The following is a 16,293-nucleotide window of genomic DNA, read 5'->3' as shown; positions in this document are numbered from 1 at the left end:
TTTACTTGGCACAACAAAACACAAAACTAAGATAAGGAGAGGTTGCTACAGTAGTAAACAACTTCCAAGACACAAAATAAAAACAAAGTACTGTAGTAAAAACTTGGGTTGTCTCCCATAAGCGCTTTTCTTTAACGCCTTTCAGCTAGGCGCAAAAAGTGTGTATCAAGTATTATCAAGAGATGGTGCATCTACAGCGGGGTTTGGAGTTTTCTCAGCCAAGCATAGTATATTGGATACATAAGTTTTAGCATCTCCCTTTTCATTAGTCTTAGGCTTGCTACTCTCATCAAACAAATTTTCAGGAACAAGCCAAGCATAGTTATTTTCTAGTGCATCATTCATCGCTAGGAGCTTACATGGTATTGGTGCTTTGATCTCCCCACCATCATTAATATTATTAGTGTATCTTATTCTATCCATGTCCATCTTTTCAAGGAGACTAACAAAATTGGTGCAAGAACCAAGCATATCATATTTAGCAAAGACCTTTCTAGCCTCCCTTGCTAGACCACCAAATTCTCAAAGAAGGGTTTCTAAGACAAAATCTTTCTTTTCCCCCTCTTCCATATCACCGAGTGTAAGAAACATGTGTTGGATTATAGGACTGAGATTAACAAATTTAGTTTCCAACATGCGAACTAGAGCAGTGACAGCAATTTCATAGGTAGGAGCAAGATCTACCAAGTGTCTATCTTCAAAATCGTCAACAGTACTAACATGGTTGAAGAATTCTTCTATATTATTTCTCCCAACTATAGACCCGCGTCCTACCGGCATGTTTTTTACGGTAAAATTAAAAGGAAACATGTTGAAATAAGTAAAGTAAATACAAGTAACGAATTTTTTTGTGTTTTTGATATAGCAAAAAAGATAGCAAATAAAGTAAAACTAGCAACTAATTTTTTTGTATTTTGATTTAGTGCAGCAAACAAAGTAGTAAATAAAACTAAGCAAGACAAAAACAAAGTAAAGAGATTGGGATGTGGAGACTCCCCTTGCAGCGTGTCTTGATCTCCCCGGCAACGGCGCCAGAAAAAGTGCTTGATACGCGTACATCACGCGTCCGTTGGGAACCCCAAGAGGAAGGTGTGATGCGTACAGCGGCAAGTTTTCCCTCAGTATGAAACCAAGGTTTATCGAACCAGTAGGAGCCGAGAAGCACGTTGAAGGTTGATGGCGGCGAGATGTAGTGCGGCGCAACACCAGGGATTTCGGCGCCAACGTGGAACCTGCACAACACAAACCAAGTACTTTGCCCCAACGAAACAGCGAGGTTGTCAATCTCACCGGCTTGCTGTAACAAAGGATTAGATGTATAGTGTGGATGATGATTGTTTGCAGAAAACAGTAGAACAGTTGCAGTAGATTGTATTTCAGTATAGAGAATTGGACCGGGGTCCACAGTTCACTAGAGGTGTCTCTCCCATAAGATAAACAGCATGTTGGATGAACAAATGACAGTTGGGCAATTGACAAATAAAGAGGGCATGACCATGCACATACATATTATGATGAGTATAGTGAGATTTAATTGGGCATTACGACAAAGTACATAGACCGCTATCCAGCATGCATCTATGCCTAAAAAGTCCACCTTCAGGTTATCATCCGAACCCCCTCCAGTATTAAGTTGCTAACAACAGACAATTGCATTAAGTATTGCGCGTAATGTAATCAGTAACTACATCCTCGAACATAGCACCAATGTTTTATCCCTAGTGGCAACAGCACATCCATAATCTTAGAGGTTTCTGTCACTCCCCCAGATTCACGGAGACATGAACCCACTATCGAGCATAAATACTCCCTCTTGGAGTTACAAGCATCTACTTGGCCAGAGCATCTACTAGTAACGGAGAGCATGCAAGATCATAAACAACACATAGATATAAATTGATAATCAACATAACATAGTATTCTCTATTCATCGGATCCCAACAAACACGACATATAGAATTACAGATAGATGATCTTGATCATGTTCGGCAGCTCACAAGACCCGACAATTAAGCACAATGGGGAGAAGACAACCATCTAGCTACTGCTATGGACCCATAGTCCAGGGGTAGACTACTCATACATCACTCCGGAGGCGACCATGGCGGCGTAGAGTCCTCCGGGAGATGATTCCCCTCTCCGGCAGGGTGCCGGAGGCGATCTCCTGAATCCCCCGAGATGGGATTGGCGGCGGCGGCGTCTCTGGAAGGTTTTCCGTATCGTGGCTCTCGGTACTGGGGGTTTCGCGACGAAGGCTATTTGTAGGCGGAAGGGCAGGTCAAGGGGCGTCACGAGGGGCCCACACTATAGGTCGGCGCGGCCAGGGCTTGGGCCGCGCCGCCCTGTGGTTTGGCCACCTCGTGGCCCCACTTCGTGTCCTCTTCGGTCTTCTGGAAGCTTCGTGGCAAAATAGGATCCTGGGCGTTGATTTCGTCCAATTCCGAGAATATTTCCTTACTAGGATTTCTGAAACCAAAAACAGCAGAAAACAGCAACTGGCACTTCGGCATCTTGTTAATAGGTTAGTTCCAGAAAATGCACGAATATGACATAAAGTGTGCATAAAACATGTAGATATCATCAATAATGTGGCATGGAACATAAGAAATTATCGATACGTCGGAGACGTATCATCATGCCTACCTCTGAAGGCTGCAGCAGCTGTCCCGCCGAGATCATCTTCGCCTCATCACTAAGTACGCATGCTTACCACCGATTGAGCTACGGGGTGTCGTTGTGTCGCCTCTTTGGGTAGCAGCGCCGCCAGCCTCGATCCACATTATCAGCTGCCAACACGCCTCCCTAGGCATGTACGCTGCCGGTGGTCTCCATCGGTTGCACCACTCATACCCAGCAGCTATGCCACCGCCTTGGATTGTATCGTTGTTGCATGTGTCCATCTTCGGTGTACCCACGCACCGAAATCTCGAGATACCACCGCGCTGCATCCCTCGGTGCGAGTCACCACCGTCTGTGCATGGTCTTTGTCGCACCACCGGGTTCTTCCTCGGCTACTTCAAGTATTGTCGTCGTGTTTCTATAGGTTACTTGCATGGCCGCCTCAGGATATCATAGGTTCCATCGAATACGTCTTCGTCACCGTCGACTACACCCCTTTCGTCAACATCATTGCCGCGTCCCCGACTACACCTTCTTCTCTACTTCGACAACAGCAGAATGCACTAGCACCTGTCTCTCTTTGCCGCTCTGCGCCACTCAGACGTCCAAGAGGCCTCCTATGGTAGTCTCTCTGGCATGGCGTGAAGTTCGTAACGACATTATTCTATGCATGCTCGATGTTGGCAACACAATCGCGTGCCTTCTTCCCCGACATGTCATCGGACTTGGCAAACCATGTGTGGGGCCTCTTCTAGAATGACTTCGATAAGATCGTCTTCAGCATTGACACCCTCCTCGATGACTTCCTCAATTGAGACCTTGTATTCGTCACCAATGCACCCTTGCGCACACAATTCCATGGTGCTTCCTTGTGCCCGCTGCTTCATGCACGGCTACCTCGACACCAGCAACCCCAACCACGACATCGATCACGGTGACCCCTCGCATGGCTACCTTGATTAAAGTTACAATGCCCATCGCTCTTGGCTACCTCGACATCACACAAACGGACACCACCTCGCTTGAGCACCTCATCACCTTCCTGTATAGTCCAAGCATCCGCGCCACGACATTATGATCGTGTGTGTGTGCGGGCGCGCGCGGGGGGGGGGGGGGGGGGGGGCGTGGGGGGTCAGCCCGCTGGTTTCTACTTCGATTTCTCTCCAGTCTAATCATCGTTGGTGTTCACAACAGTACCACCACGACTACAGGAAAGTGGGTAGTCAGAAATATTGTGGGATTTGTATTAAATTATAGTCGATATACTACGCAGTTTACTAGGTACCCATTATGGCAAGCTATGACATTTGAACCATTCTTGTACCCTATCCAGTTTACTTCACATCAGATCGAAACCGGCAGTCGGTTGATACATATCACATACACACTGATGTATATCAAGCGCCTTCAGCTGCGCACTGGGACAAATTGATCAATGGATTGCGCGGCCGGATCAATCTTTCTTCTGGGTCGTGTCAGCCATGATGAACGTGGAGGGGTTGACCGCCTTCTCGGCGGCCGTCTGCAACACGGATCCGGCGCCCGCGAACGCCCCGTCGGTGCCCGGCAAGGTCGCTTCAGCGAGCGGCGCCACCGCTACGGCGGCGGCCAGCAGCACAACAGCGAGGGCAAGCGCTCGACGCATGTCGTCCGTTAATTGTTGGCTCGCTACGCTGGCGGGCGGGGTTTAAATCCGTTGCGCGGCCGGGAGGTGGTAATAGCTCTACTGTGAATTCTCTTGGTGCATCTTTTGCTTTCCCTACACTGGCAAGTAGTTCAACTGTGCCAGCAGCTCCTGCCTATATTGCCCCCAAGGTGCTCGGTGAAATTACACAATGTTATGGTCTTCACAATCTCAATTGCCACAGTGTGCTCCGAGCAGATGGTACTGAACATAGCTACTATGCACTACCAGACATTGATCCCTTAGACACAGCTACTCGTGAGCCAGTTTTCAATATCTGCGATGATGAGACAAATGACTGCTCGAATGATTTGGTTGATGTAATTCTCTTGGTGCATCATCTGGAGTTCATTTTGATGTCTGATATCTTGCAGAATGGGAGTGAGTTCAGAGATGGACAACTAGCATACATGCCTCAAGGTACAAGTATTAATCCCTCTGAATGGGCAGGACATATGGTCATTGTTTTGTCTTGTTGGTCACCTTTATTTGAAACGGTCAAGCTACAATGGGACCCGAATTGCTTTTGTCTACCAGCAAGGTGTTCAGAAGAATTGCAATGCAAAGAACATTACCTTCAGAGAATTATCTTCAGATATGAAAAATAGTCTTCATTACTTTTCTACCTCCTTGATATGGTAAATGCATTCTGAAGGATTATTGATCATTGATGAAAATTTCTGTAGAAACTTATCCATTGCTGAGCAATGATCTCAAGGGGGGAGTAATGTAAGGGACTATGGGTGTGAGTAGTGGGTTAATAGTTGTAAGGGTAGTATCGCTATTCCACCTTTGTTGTCATGTTGTAGTTGGTTAGGTCTATATAAGCCTACCTTTGTATCCTGTTGCAATCAACCAAGAAATATGAACCCTAATTTTGCTTTACTTTCCTGCAATTTATGTTTTATTTAGTTCTTCAATTTATTATTTTTGTACCAAATTCTCTCAAATCTCCCTTTTTGATGATCCTCTTCCGGTCAGATCTATCGGAATCCTGACAGACTTGCGAGGCAGATTATTGGGCACATATTTGGTTGTCAGTTCAGTTGGCATGCACATTAGGCCATGCAACAATTTTCGTGGCTCGAGATTTCCTGTGTTTACTGGGTGAGATGATGATACATCGTGTGCACCAAATATTTCACAGAAGTTAACTTTAGGATCTTGCATTAGTGCACCCAAAACATCTGCTAGTAGAAGATTTCTGCTCGGTTGCAGAGACGCGGATGAATACGAAAACGAAGACATCGCCATCTGCCCCTTATGTTGAAAGTCCTAGTGGTACTCGTAGAAGTCTTGAGAGCGACAAAATATTACTCCCTAGTTTTTTTAGCAGAAAATATTACTCCTGCTCTCCTAAGTATCTGCGTTAGATTTGAAAGCGTGATTAACAGGGCTGCTCCAGCCAAATCACACCTCTACAGTCGAAGAGATGAACTTTTTGTGAACAAATGTCGCAGAGATGTTTGTTTTCCTACATAAGTAGCAAGAGGAGCTCTGCTTTTACGCTAAAAAGATTTGACACATTATTCCATCACTTGACTAAAGATACAACTTACGGCACATCAGTACATCACTACTGGTTTTTGTCTGTCTGAAGCTTTTCTTACGGTAGATGACCATTCTTCGGGTATTTTTATTAGCAGAAATCCCTCACACGTTTTACATGGCACTTGAAAGATAGAAAATGGACAGCGCACAGCATTGTCACAGTGGACTTTACACATCAGAATCATCTTTAAAAAATCTGGGAATGCTCTTTAGTTCATAAACCAAATCTATTAAGAGGAACGGAACATGGCAGTGCCCAAATCAAGCTCAACGGACAACATATAAATAAACAAAGTAAACAAAACACATGTCATAAATCACTCTGCCATGTAAAGGAAAACTAGATGACACCTAGCTTTGCTCAGTGCTAGCTGGTAAGTAAGAAACCATGCACATCTCATAAATCCCACATTTTTCAGGCAACAACACATGCTCGCTAACATGCAGGATATCAGACAGATCACGCCCCTTTGTCAAGGGGCATACAGCTTTGACAGGGTGGGCGATCATTCCCGCGGTTGCCTGTACTCGATCATCTCCGGGCAGTAGCGCCTGGACAACACCTCAACCTGCTCGATGAAAGGCTTCTCCCTGTGGCCGCCAATGCCACGGACTATCTGGTTCCATCTTTGGCGGCAGACTTCACCAGATCTGAGCAGAGGGAAACACCCCAGTTTATTATAACCAAAAGGAAAGATAGTAACACAATTCATTTCTTTTGGAATACACAACACAGAACAAAGAAAGTAACAAGTGCTAGTGTATGTCAGGATTACCGACGGGATTTACTGAACTATGTACATGATCCAACCGCACACTATCCCTAGCTATTATTGTCCATTTACCTAATGTTATAGTATCTCAATAAACAAAGCCAATAGCTCTGTTAGCAAACTCTTCAAATGTTAAGGGTAAAGACGTTGGCTTTTGCTTCATATCCTTCAAAGCAAATATTATTTACTCCAACAACAAGGCCATCTTAGTTTGATCATAATGCATTCGAATGTTTGGGACTCTTGAAGTCAACATGAACTTGATTGACTCGGTAAAAATAAAATTCGGTAAGATCACCATACTACTGTGTGATTAGGAACATGGTGAAGTTGAAGGCTGTGAGCTAAATTAGCAGCAACACTCACCTGTGATCGAGAAGGCTGTCCCAATCGACATCTTCGACACAAACAGCATCATCCTTCTGGAGCCTGTTTTATTTTGTTAAGAAATTAGCACATGGAGTATACGCTGTTTTCATGACAAGACACTTAAACATATGTGAAAAAAATCAAACATATCCTTTTCAATACACTATAACTTCAACTGCAATGCAAATCAATAGCAATGAGCAACTCGACAATCAATAAGAGTGTATGATGGCCTCTAAAAGTTCTCCTATCAAAATCATGTTTTGTGCATATACAGATTCCAACCAACTCTCCTAGGCTACTAGCACGTCAAGAGAGAAGTAAAAGACTTGTGTTGTGTTGTGTTGAAGCTTATGTGCAAATTAGGTGAAAATATGAAACTGTGTAAGATGGATACAGTATATTATGCTACCTGGCAAGACCTCAGGGGGGGATAGAAATCTTCCCCAATCAAGGACAACTCCACAATTCTCAATGCAAAAACAAGCCAGAACAAATCAACTCGAAATTCCAATAATGGCATAACTTCCTTTTGCGGGAGACATAGATGACCACAACTGGGTGCTCAGATGACTACCTAAACATTAGACCCGCAGGCTTACAGCAACATTGACTCAATCCTACTGTTTATTGTTGTAAATGAGCCAGAGATGATCTCTTTTAGTTCAAGAAATAAAACAGAAAAAGTCATCACACTTTGATAACTAAGGGTGCGTTTGGTTCGTGCACATCAAGCCCTGCCAATATTGGAACGCCAATAATTCTGCCACCCTGGGGTTGCCAAAATTTTGGCAACGATTTGTGAAGGAAACACTACAAGGGACATAGGCAGCCAAATAAATGGAAACAAACCAAACAAGTGGCACATCAATCAGCATGACCAATATTTTGCTATGGTGAGTTGGGAACACAAATCAAACAGATCCTAAGAGCCTCTACAGCCCAGAACTTTCCATGGAATGTTAGTTTACAACCAAACAAAGCCTACAATGGAAGTTAATCCTGGTGCAAGCTACCAAAAATAGAGAGGGGAAAATTATTGGATTTCAATCTGTCCTCATTACGTCGTGAGTTGTGACCCTGTAGGCCTGTACAACAGAAACAGAGACGGCTTGACCAAGCAAAAAAGCAACATAAACATGACCATGGAACATATGCATTACACTGAAGTCCCTAATTCTAAAGTTCACGCCTTCATGGTACTATGTAGACCAGAGCACTATTAGCATCAACCATGCGTCCATAACTTTGGGAATTAGTGAAGAAATAAGTTTATGGACCGGAACTTGCGTACGCTACAGCCTACTCTTATTAACAACTGTTTTTTTGTAACTCAGATACAAATAAGATGCAGTGTCAATGGTGAAAAAACAATTGCCATAAGAGTGTACAAACTTACGCTTCCACCATTAGATAATCATCAACATCTGCCCAGATTCCTTTCCTAACCATCGGAGATGCTAATGTATTGTACCTGAAAGTGCACCGGAAATTAGTGGTGCCAACATATAACTTCCATGCAAGAGTAACCGTGTATATGCATAATTGCATATAGACACACACAGGATGGGAAACAATAGCGTGCACTAAACAATGCAATGTACAAATCGTTTACTACAGATTGAGTGAGAAAACAAAGCTGTAGTAGCAAACAGAAGTACTAACCACTTCATGCAGCAATTCTTGTGATTACGGGTGGTTAATTTATCACTGATTTCCTCCCAGGAAATGTTATCCCTAAGCTGTCACGGACAATAAGTAAACCAACTCATCAGATTCAATCATGATTTATGTCATTCAGCAATATGAACTGCTAGAAACATGGAAGCTAGAACGGAGTATAAAATAAACACAGTTCAGACCAATAAAACTGGACTTAAATACACAATACCAACAACAGTGGTAAATTACAAACCTTCCGATTATCGGGATCTTTTATTTGATGAGCTTTTATACGCAAGTCAAGGTTCACCATATCGAATAGCTTTTGATGCTCATCCTGTGTCCAATGTCCTGAAGAAATACCAGTCAAAGAAGGCACTTATCTCGTGGACGAACTTTCCATATGTTTAACTGACACTCAACAACTTAAAACTGGAAAATAATCATCTACAAAAAGTTTATGACTGTGGAGCCGTATTAGCACCCAACTTACAATGGTGAACTATTTTTTTAGTAATTTCAATATTAGCACTAAGCAAATATGTGAGGTTTGTTGCTGTTGCATATTCCATGCCTGCACCAAATATTAACTAGTAGTATGCAGAGTTGGGCTCAGCTACTGCTATAATTATACTTCAACATGACCAATACCCGAGTGTGACAGAATGACAGTGGGAAAAAACATACCCGGAAAATAATAAAAAATACTATGCAAAAGAGTTATCCACTGTGAGAAAATAAACATGTGCATCTTTAAGCTAAACATGTGCATATTTGCTAAACATGTGCTGAAATAATTAAAGTTTGAAACAGAAAAATTAGGTATAATATGATAGAATTTGGTAGCAACCGGCACCTTTTTTCAAGTTCTCAGATTTTATTCTTCTCCAAGTATCTTTTACATGGATATTACACTTCCCAAGTTCACGTGCCAATGTCTTCCACTCCGTGCCATTATTTTGGACAAACCTGCATCATAATGAAGTGATCTAATCTTAATTACATGAAGCAACAGCAAGGCATACTGGAACTTTTCTCAATAACAAATATCAAAAAGTATGCTACATGTAAGAGAGATGTATTGATGAACTTCACAAGGTACAACAAAGTCTAAATCATAGTATCCAACTCGCAGCAGGGCAAACAGCAATCTCCACCGCACTATCTCATTCATGATCCACCATGATCTGATATGGGCTGGTGCAAAATTTAATTTGTGGGGAGTGGCAGGCAATCCCATATCGTTGCTTGATAACAGGGGTGCATTCTGATGGTGATGATGCCATGAGAGATTTACACCAGCCACCACCCTCACCAATACAACTAACCTTTGTCATCATCAGATCTCGCTTCAATGTCTAACAGATCAGGACACCGTTGGCCCTGTTGATCAAGCATATCTTCATTCCCCTTCGTCTGGAACTAAAAGAGAGGGCTGTCATCTAAGAAGATTAGGGACAGTTGCTTGAAGGAAGTGGGTGTGGGATGGTGAGCCAAAGTAGATAGATCGAGACAGTGGTGGCAGCAATAAGAAGCCCAAGCAGTGACATGGAAAAATTGCATTAGCTACTGAAGCAGCAGAGCCAGGCTGGCAAAACAAACCTGTACCTTCCTTTTCAATTTTTCAACTCCTAAATACTCACATTTATATCAGTTGCAAAGGAAAACTAATGCATGCAAATCAACTTCTATACACCAGAATTATCGGGTTTGTGAACTGTCTGACAGGAGAACCCTATTTTATCATATCAGGAACCACGAACTATGTATCAAGTAACTTTTCTATGAGATCGGCAAACTATGCATATTAAACATAAGACAACACGCACCAAAGATACATAAATATAAGTTCACGCAATTAACTATTTTCTTGATTATTTATGGTTTGCTACAGATAAGCACTAGCTAAAGTCAGTTAGCTAATATATTAGTGGCACTTGCGGGTTGTTCTATCCAACTTTGGTGGCACACATAACCACCAAGCAAATGGTATAAACACCAGGAAGGGACGAGGTCAATGGACAACCGTCACCAATTGACATCTTTAATAGGAGTGAAGACATACTGCTAAGTAGCAGCAAACATTAATCTATTTCAAAACACAACGGACAAAAATATGATTACTTTTTAATAGTAAAGACAATGGAGTAAATAAGGTAATGCAGATAATAAATATAATTTTATTTCAGCAAAAAGAAAGTATGGTACCGCCGAATATGCTCTTTTTCTTCTTGTGTCCATTTACGTTGATCACTCCTACTGAGTAATACACGTGCCCGGCTGTATATGGCTTGGTGAGGTCTATGGGGTAAACATTTCCCTGCAACGAATGTGCATCAATGATTAACAATGATAAGTTTCTGCTATCCAGGCCAGGCTAAGAGATGAAATTTGGATTGCTTGGAAATTCAAAGTGAAATGGTGAGTCTCAAGAAAGACTGTTCATACAGGTTAGATGCTTAACTGACGTTATTACACAAAGGCAAGCGAATATGAGGAGAAAACATTGACGAGCTTAGCTCCAGATATTTTCGTCTTACCTATAACATCCCAACAACCCCTGAGCTCTTTGTGTTTACGAGAAGACTGAATCATCTCAAAGCCTTTCTCTCCCAATTGCTTCATCTAAAATAAGAAACACAGCAAAAAAATCAAATATGATGGGCATGGCATTTACAATCACGAGCGAGTTTAGTTGTAGATAAAAATGTAAATATCAATCGATAGAGGGTGGGAAGAGAGTGAAACAGAATATTAGTGCAACATTTGCGCAAAATTAAAATCAATTTAACTCCAAGATGAGGTCAATATAGACTTGTAGAAGCTAATTCTGTACACATTTGGACAAAATAAATTAAAATATACTCGATGATTGTTGGATCAAATTGAAAGAACACACAGTTGCAAATTGCAAACAATAATTTGAAGTTCAAGAAAAATTATCCATCTAAATGATAAAGTACTCTTGTCTTACACCATCATGTCAGGGGCATAGCTTCCATTCAATTTAAGTTTGTTCATAATGACACAAATGCAAAAAAAAATTAAAACACGAGATGAAACCTCTATAAAATCCCTTATAGCTTCCATGAGGGTGGCGTCTTCCTCTGGGCTAAACCTCTGTCCATGCACAAATTTAGATTCATCACTGCTCCCAGCTTCTCCATTGTCGCCACCTCCGATGCCAAACACCTCCTCAGAATCAGCAAAGCTCACACGCCTACCCTTCTTCTTTAACTGAGCTGCCTTTTTCTTTTTCTTTTTTCCTCCTTCGTTCCCCTCACCATCACCAGCTTCAGTTCTGAACACTTCCGTGGTATCAGCAAAGCTCACCCGCTTGCCCTTGTTCTTTGACTGAGCTGCCTTTACTTTCTCCTTTATTCCATCTCGCGTTCCCTCCTTGCTCTTCTTTTTCTTCCTATCATTCTTACCATCTACTTCAGCCTCCCCTCTCCCAGCAGATGCATTCTCACTAAGTTCTGGACTGGATTTATCGCCTTCCTTTCCTCTCTCCTTGATCTCTCCATTCTCATCTTTGCTAGTACTTTTGGTTTGGCTGCTCTTTTCCAGCACAACTGGATGCTTCTTCCTTCTCTTCTTATCTTCATTTGCCACAACTTGATCGGCAGCAGAAGCATCAACAGCATTATTATCCTTGTGTTTGCTCTTCTTTGAGTTGCTACATTGCTTCCCCTCAACCCCATCTCTTTGTTCCACTGAATTTTCAGCAGTAGTATCAAGTGTCTCCTTCTGACTGCTCTCTTCCAGCACAACAGGATGCTTCTTCTTTCTCTTCTTATCTTCTTTTACCACAATTTGATCGGCAGCAGAAGCATCAGCAGCATCATTATCCTTGTGTTTGCTCTTCTTTGACTTGCTAGATTTCTTTCCCTCAACCCCATCTCTTTCGACCACTGAATTGTCAACGGTACGATCAAGTGTCCGCTTCCGGCTGCTCTCTTCCCGCACAACTGGATGGTCCTTCTTTCTCTTCTTATCTTCTTCTGGCACAACTCGGTCACCAGCGGAATCCTCGCCAGCATCGCTACGCTTGTGTTTGCTCTTCTTCGACTTGCTAGATTGTTTCCCCTCAACCTCGCATCTCTCTGCTGCCGAATCTTCAACAGCAGCGTCAGATGTCTGCTCCTGCCCTTTCGTCTCAGCTTCTTTCCTCTTCCCCTCTTTCTTTTTCTTCTTGTCTTTCTTTACATTGTCTTTCCTCATATCGCCACCAGCAAGCTCTGAACAGGGCTCTGCCTCCATCAAGCCAGAAGTTTATGCAGTAGCCCGCTTCTGCTTTTCAAAATGGGTACACGGAGTCAGAGTTTCGTTTTGCAGCACCATGGCAACAGAAATGAAAGTTCATGGTAACAGCGACAAAACTAAAAAACTGTTCATAGGGGTGACCACGTCCCCAATAATAATAATTTAGGTGTGTCGCAAGCACAATCAGAAATTAACAGTTAACCCTAGGATCTTCCTCTGGGAAGCGAGAAATATGCATCCAGAAACTGTTGCTTAAATTTGATGGATGTTGCTAACGAACCAAACAATAAAACTAAGCATCATCCTTTGTTCTCCACTGGGGAAATATAATTGTAAGCTGAGAGGTTGAGACACTCGCCGTGACCGTGCGTTCCGGTGACCGGCGTCTTATCCTGCTCCAACAGCAGGGACGACCTGCCTGCAGATGGGCGGGGACAGTAGCAGCAGAGGGTGGAGGAGCCGCTGGCAGGCGAGGATATGCGAGCGCGTCCCAGCGGCGAGGAGCCGAGCCTCTACTCCGACGAGCTCAGGCGCATCCGAGCGGCCGGCGGATTGCGGCGTACTCTCTGCGGCGGCAGCGTTACCCTAATGGTAGGTATCAAAAGGCCAACGGAACGAACCGGACCTGTTGCTTTCCATCTATAGGGCCGCCACGGCTTGACCGTGCGTGCGTGCGTGTCGTGCTCAGTAAATGAGCCAAATGTGGGCCTTGCAGCCCACTAGTAAAACTGTGAGGGTCGCTCCGTCAGCTGCATGATCTCACTAAGGCTTTGTTTGGTACTAGAGTGTTTGAGGGGATTAGTAGGGATAATACTCTAGAGTATTGGGTGAAACCGCTACCTTCACCCAATCCCCACTAATCCCCACAAAACATCATCCCTAATCCCCACTCCTAAAAACTGCCATTTGGATTTGGTTAGTAGGGATTGGTGTAGGGATTGGTGCACAGCGGTAATGGCAATCAAATCAACAAACATAAGAAAAGATTCAATTTTTATATCATATGCACACCGCAACTTTTGAGTTTCAATACACGTTAAAATTAACACTAGTATGGTCTGAAGGAGTACATCAGCTAGATCAAGTCATGAACAGTCTTGAAATAAATCATAGGCCACTCTGGATTTGAACCAAATCCAGAACGTGGCAACATATTTGATGTTCAGCATACACTAAAATTGACAAGCCACACACTATAACAAACTCTAAAGCTGCCTGAATCTTGAATTACAAAATTACTCATAGGAGCCGATTGGTATAACAGGCATTAGCAGATGCGAACTCAAATTACATGCTGAAGCTGATCCGATCTGAAATATGCAACCGACAAATCAGAAATATAGGATACAAAACCTTAAGATATCAATCAAAGTACAGACTCAGTTTTAGAAAAGCATATACAAGTGCGCATTCACATCTGACTTGTGAGGTCCAAAGTAACGAGAATCACACATTCCAACTACATACTTGAGAAACCGGCGGACATGGCACATCTAGACTCGAGATATAAATCACACTACGGACTCAGTTTTAGAAAAGCATATACAAGTCTGTGTATGTTTGTAGTTTTCTGCAGCCAACTAATCATGTAATAGCTTAACTACAAGCGTTATTTCACACAACTATTCCGAGCAATGTTATTTCTCCAGACTAATATCAGGCTAATTACCAAACTGGAATGTTTTTCATGAATATAAATGACGACACAGTCAAGTATAAATCCATTCATACACAATGGAATTGAGACACAACTTGCAAGGATACCAAAAACAACTAGACATGTTTATACACTAGAATTAAGCAGGGTAAATTCAAATCATTACATGATGCTCACGTCAGGTCATTCAGTAAATATAAGTGTTGTAAATAAAGATGCACACTGCAAGATATATAAATGAAACCAATTGAGACCGCAGCTACTATCCTATATACATAGAAAGTTGCACTGTAAAGGCAAAGTTGAGAGCTTAGACAGAAACCGAGATGGAATCATCATGTATACTGACATCTACAACTAGTAATTAGTTGATTCTAACAGGACAATATAAAATGAGGTAATGGTCATCCAAGCAATGCAAGCAGTGAAATCTGCCAAGAGGACAGTACGAAGAGACCAACCGAATCAATGCAATTTGGCAAGAGATGTAGAGCGAGCTGCACGCACAGTCGACCAATGTACTATCACCTTATTTGCCTTCAAGCACCATCGCTGCACAGAGAAGGACGAGATGCACATGCAACTATTTTCGACCCGATCTAGAGCATCATGTAGATAGCTAGCGAACCGGCAGGCAGCTGCACGCGCAAGAGGAACCGCAATACTCACCGGCCCTGCGAGTTGCATCATGCCACCATCACGAGCGTTGCACATTGTCCGACAACAGAACTGCAGCTAATTGATGGTTGTGGTGCGGGGACGCGGCGTGCAGGAGAAAGGGCGAGATAGAACAGAGGTTACCGGAGAGTAACCGCAGTAGACGGCGGCGCCGGTTGGACTCCAAGAACGGCGGTGTCGGTGGGAGTCCAAGAACGGCGGCGATCTGATGTGGAGTTGCTAGGCGGGATCCATCCCCTCCCGCTGGTAAGATGCTCCGCCTCTCCCGCCCCTCCCGCAGCCGCTTCGCTCGCCGCCGGTCGCGTGAACCTTAGCTCGCCGCCGCTCCGCTCACCGCCGGTCGCGTGAAGCTCTGTCGATGGGATTTGGACGGGGGCGAGACGGGGACGGGGATAATACGCGAGGGTAGGGGCGTGGATTTAGTCTTAGGCAAAAATTGGATTGGAGTCGGGGATGGGCCGGGATGAACGGGGATTTTTTTGGCCCAAAACGCTAGCACCAAACGTCGATTCAAGGAAAAGTGGGGATTTTAGAACGGGCCGGGATAATCCCCGCGAATCCCCTCAAATACCCCAGTGCCAAACAAGGCCTAAGAAATAACAACCTTTGGCTGCGGGGGTTTCAGGTTGCAAAAGTAATAAACACAATGGTTTAGGCATCAGTAATCTGCAACGACGGCGAAATGTGGCTCTGCTCATGAAGAGTTTACATAAATTTTACAACCACCTAGAGATATTGGGTCCATTTAGTTTGGGGATTTATCAGGACACATATTTCCTTCTAAGCATCCGGCCAGTTGCTCTTAATTTTTGAGAGACTCTCTCAAACGGCTCAACAGTTTCAAGAACGTTGTTGAATGTCAGGTTACACCGGCTCAGCAAGATGAATCACTCTGCGCCTGGTGCTACCAGCGCTGTAGCACCGGCCCAGCAGCTACATTACAACGGGTCTGTCTTCAGTTTCAAGGTTACAAACATAAAATGCCTAGCTAATTAGCAACAGTAGGCCAGTATTAGCACCAAGCCTTGGCTATT

At 43.4% G+C, this 16,293-nt stretch overlaps 1 protein-coding gene across 2 annotated transcripts; it reads right to left on the bottom strand.

Annotated features, from left to right (window-relative positions):
• Positions 1-6,115: 6,115 nt before the first annotated feature.
• Positions 6,116-15,647, bottom strand: LOC127300577 (uncharacterized). Of its 2 annotated transcripts, none has more exons than XM_051330705.2 (10): positions 15,383-15,647; positions 11,722-12,951; positions 11,199-11,283; positions 10,867-10,978; positions 9,515-9,627; positions 8,912-9,009; positions 8,662-8,738; positions 8,396-8,470; positions 6,994-7,056; positions 6,116-6,505 (listed from the first exon to the last, which is right to left on the bottom strand). In XM_051330705.2, the coding sequence occupies exons 2-10, from the start codon at positions 12,919-12,921 to the stop codon at positions 6,361-6,363; spliced, it is 1,968 nt and encodes a 655-aa protein (XP_051186665.1). In that variant the 5' UTR covers positions 12,922-12,951; positions 15,383-15,647; the 3' UTR covers positions 6,116-6,360. The 2 variants fall into 2 exon arrangements, with proteins under 2 accessions (XP_051186665.1, XP_051186666.1); XM_051330706.1 differs by lacking the exon at positions 15,383-15,647 and adding an exon at positions 15,251-15,261.
• Between the last annotated feature and the right edge of the window lie 646 nt (positions 15,648-16,293).

This window comes from Lolium perenne, chromosome 5, assembly GCF_019359855.2.
Source record: "Lolium perenne isolate Kyuss_39 chromosome 5, Kyuss_2.0, whole genome shotgun sequence".
NCBI lineage: Eukaryota > Viridiplantae > Streptophyta > Magnoliopsida > Poales > Poaceae > Lolium > Lolium perenne.
The sequence above is the reverse complement of the archived record's forward strand: the minus strand, read 5'-3'. Positions and strand labels throughout refer to the sequence as shown.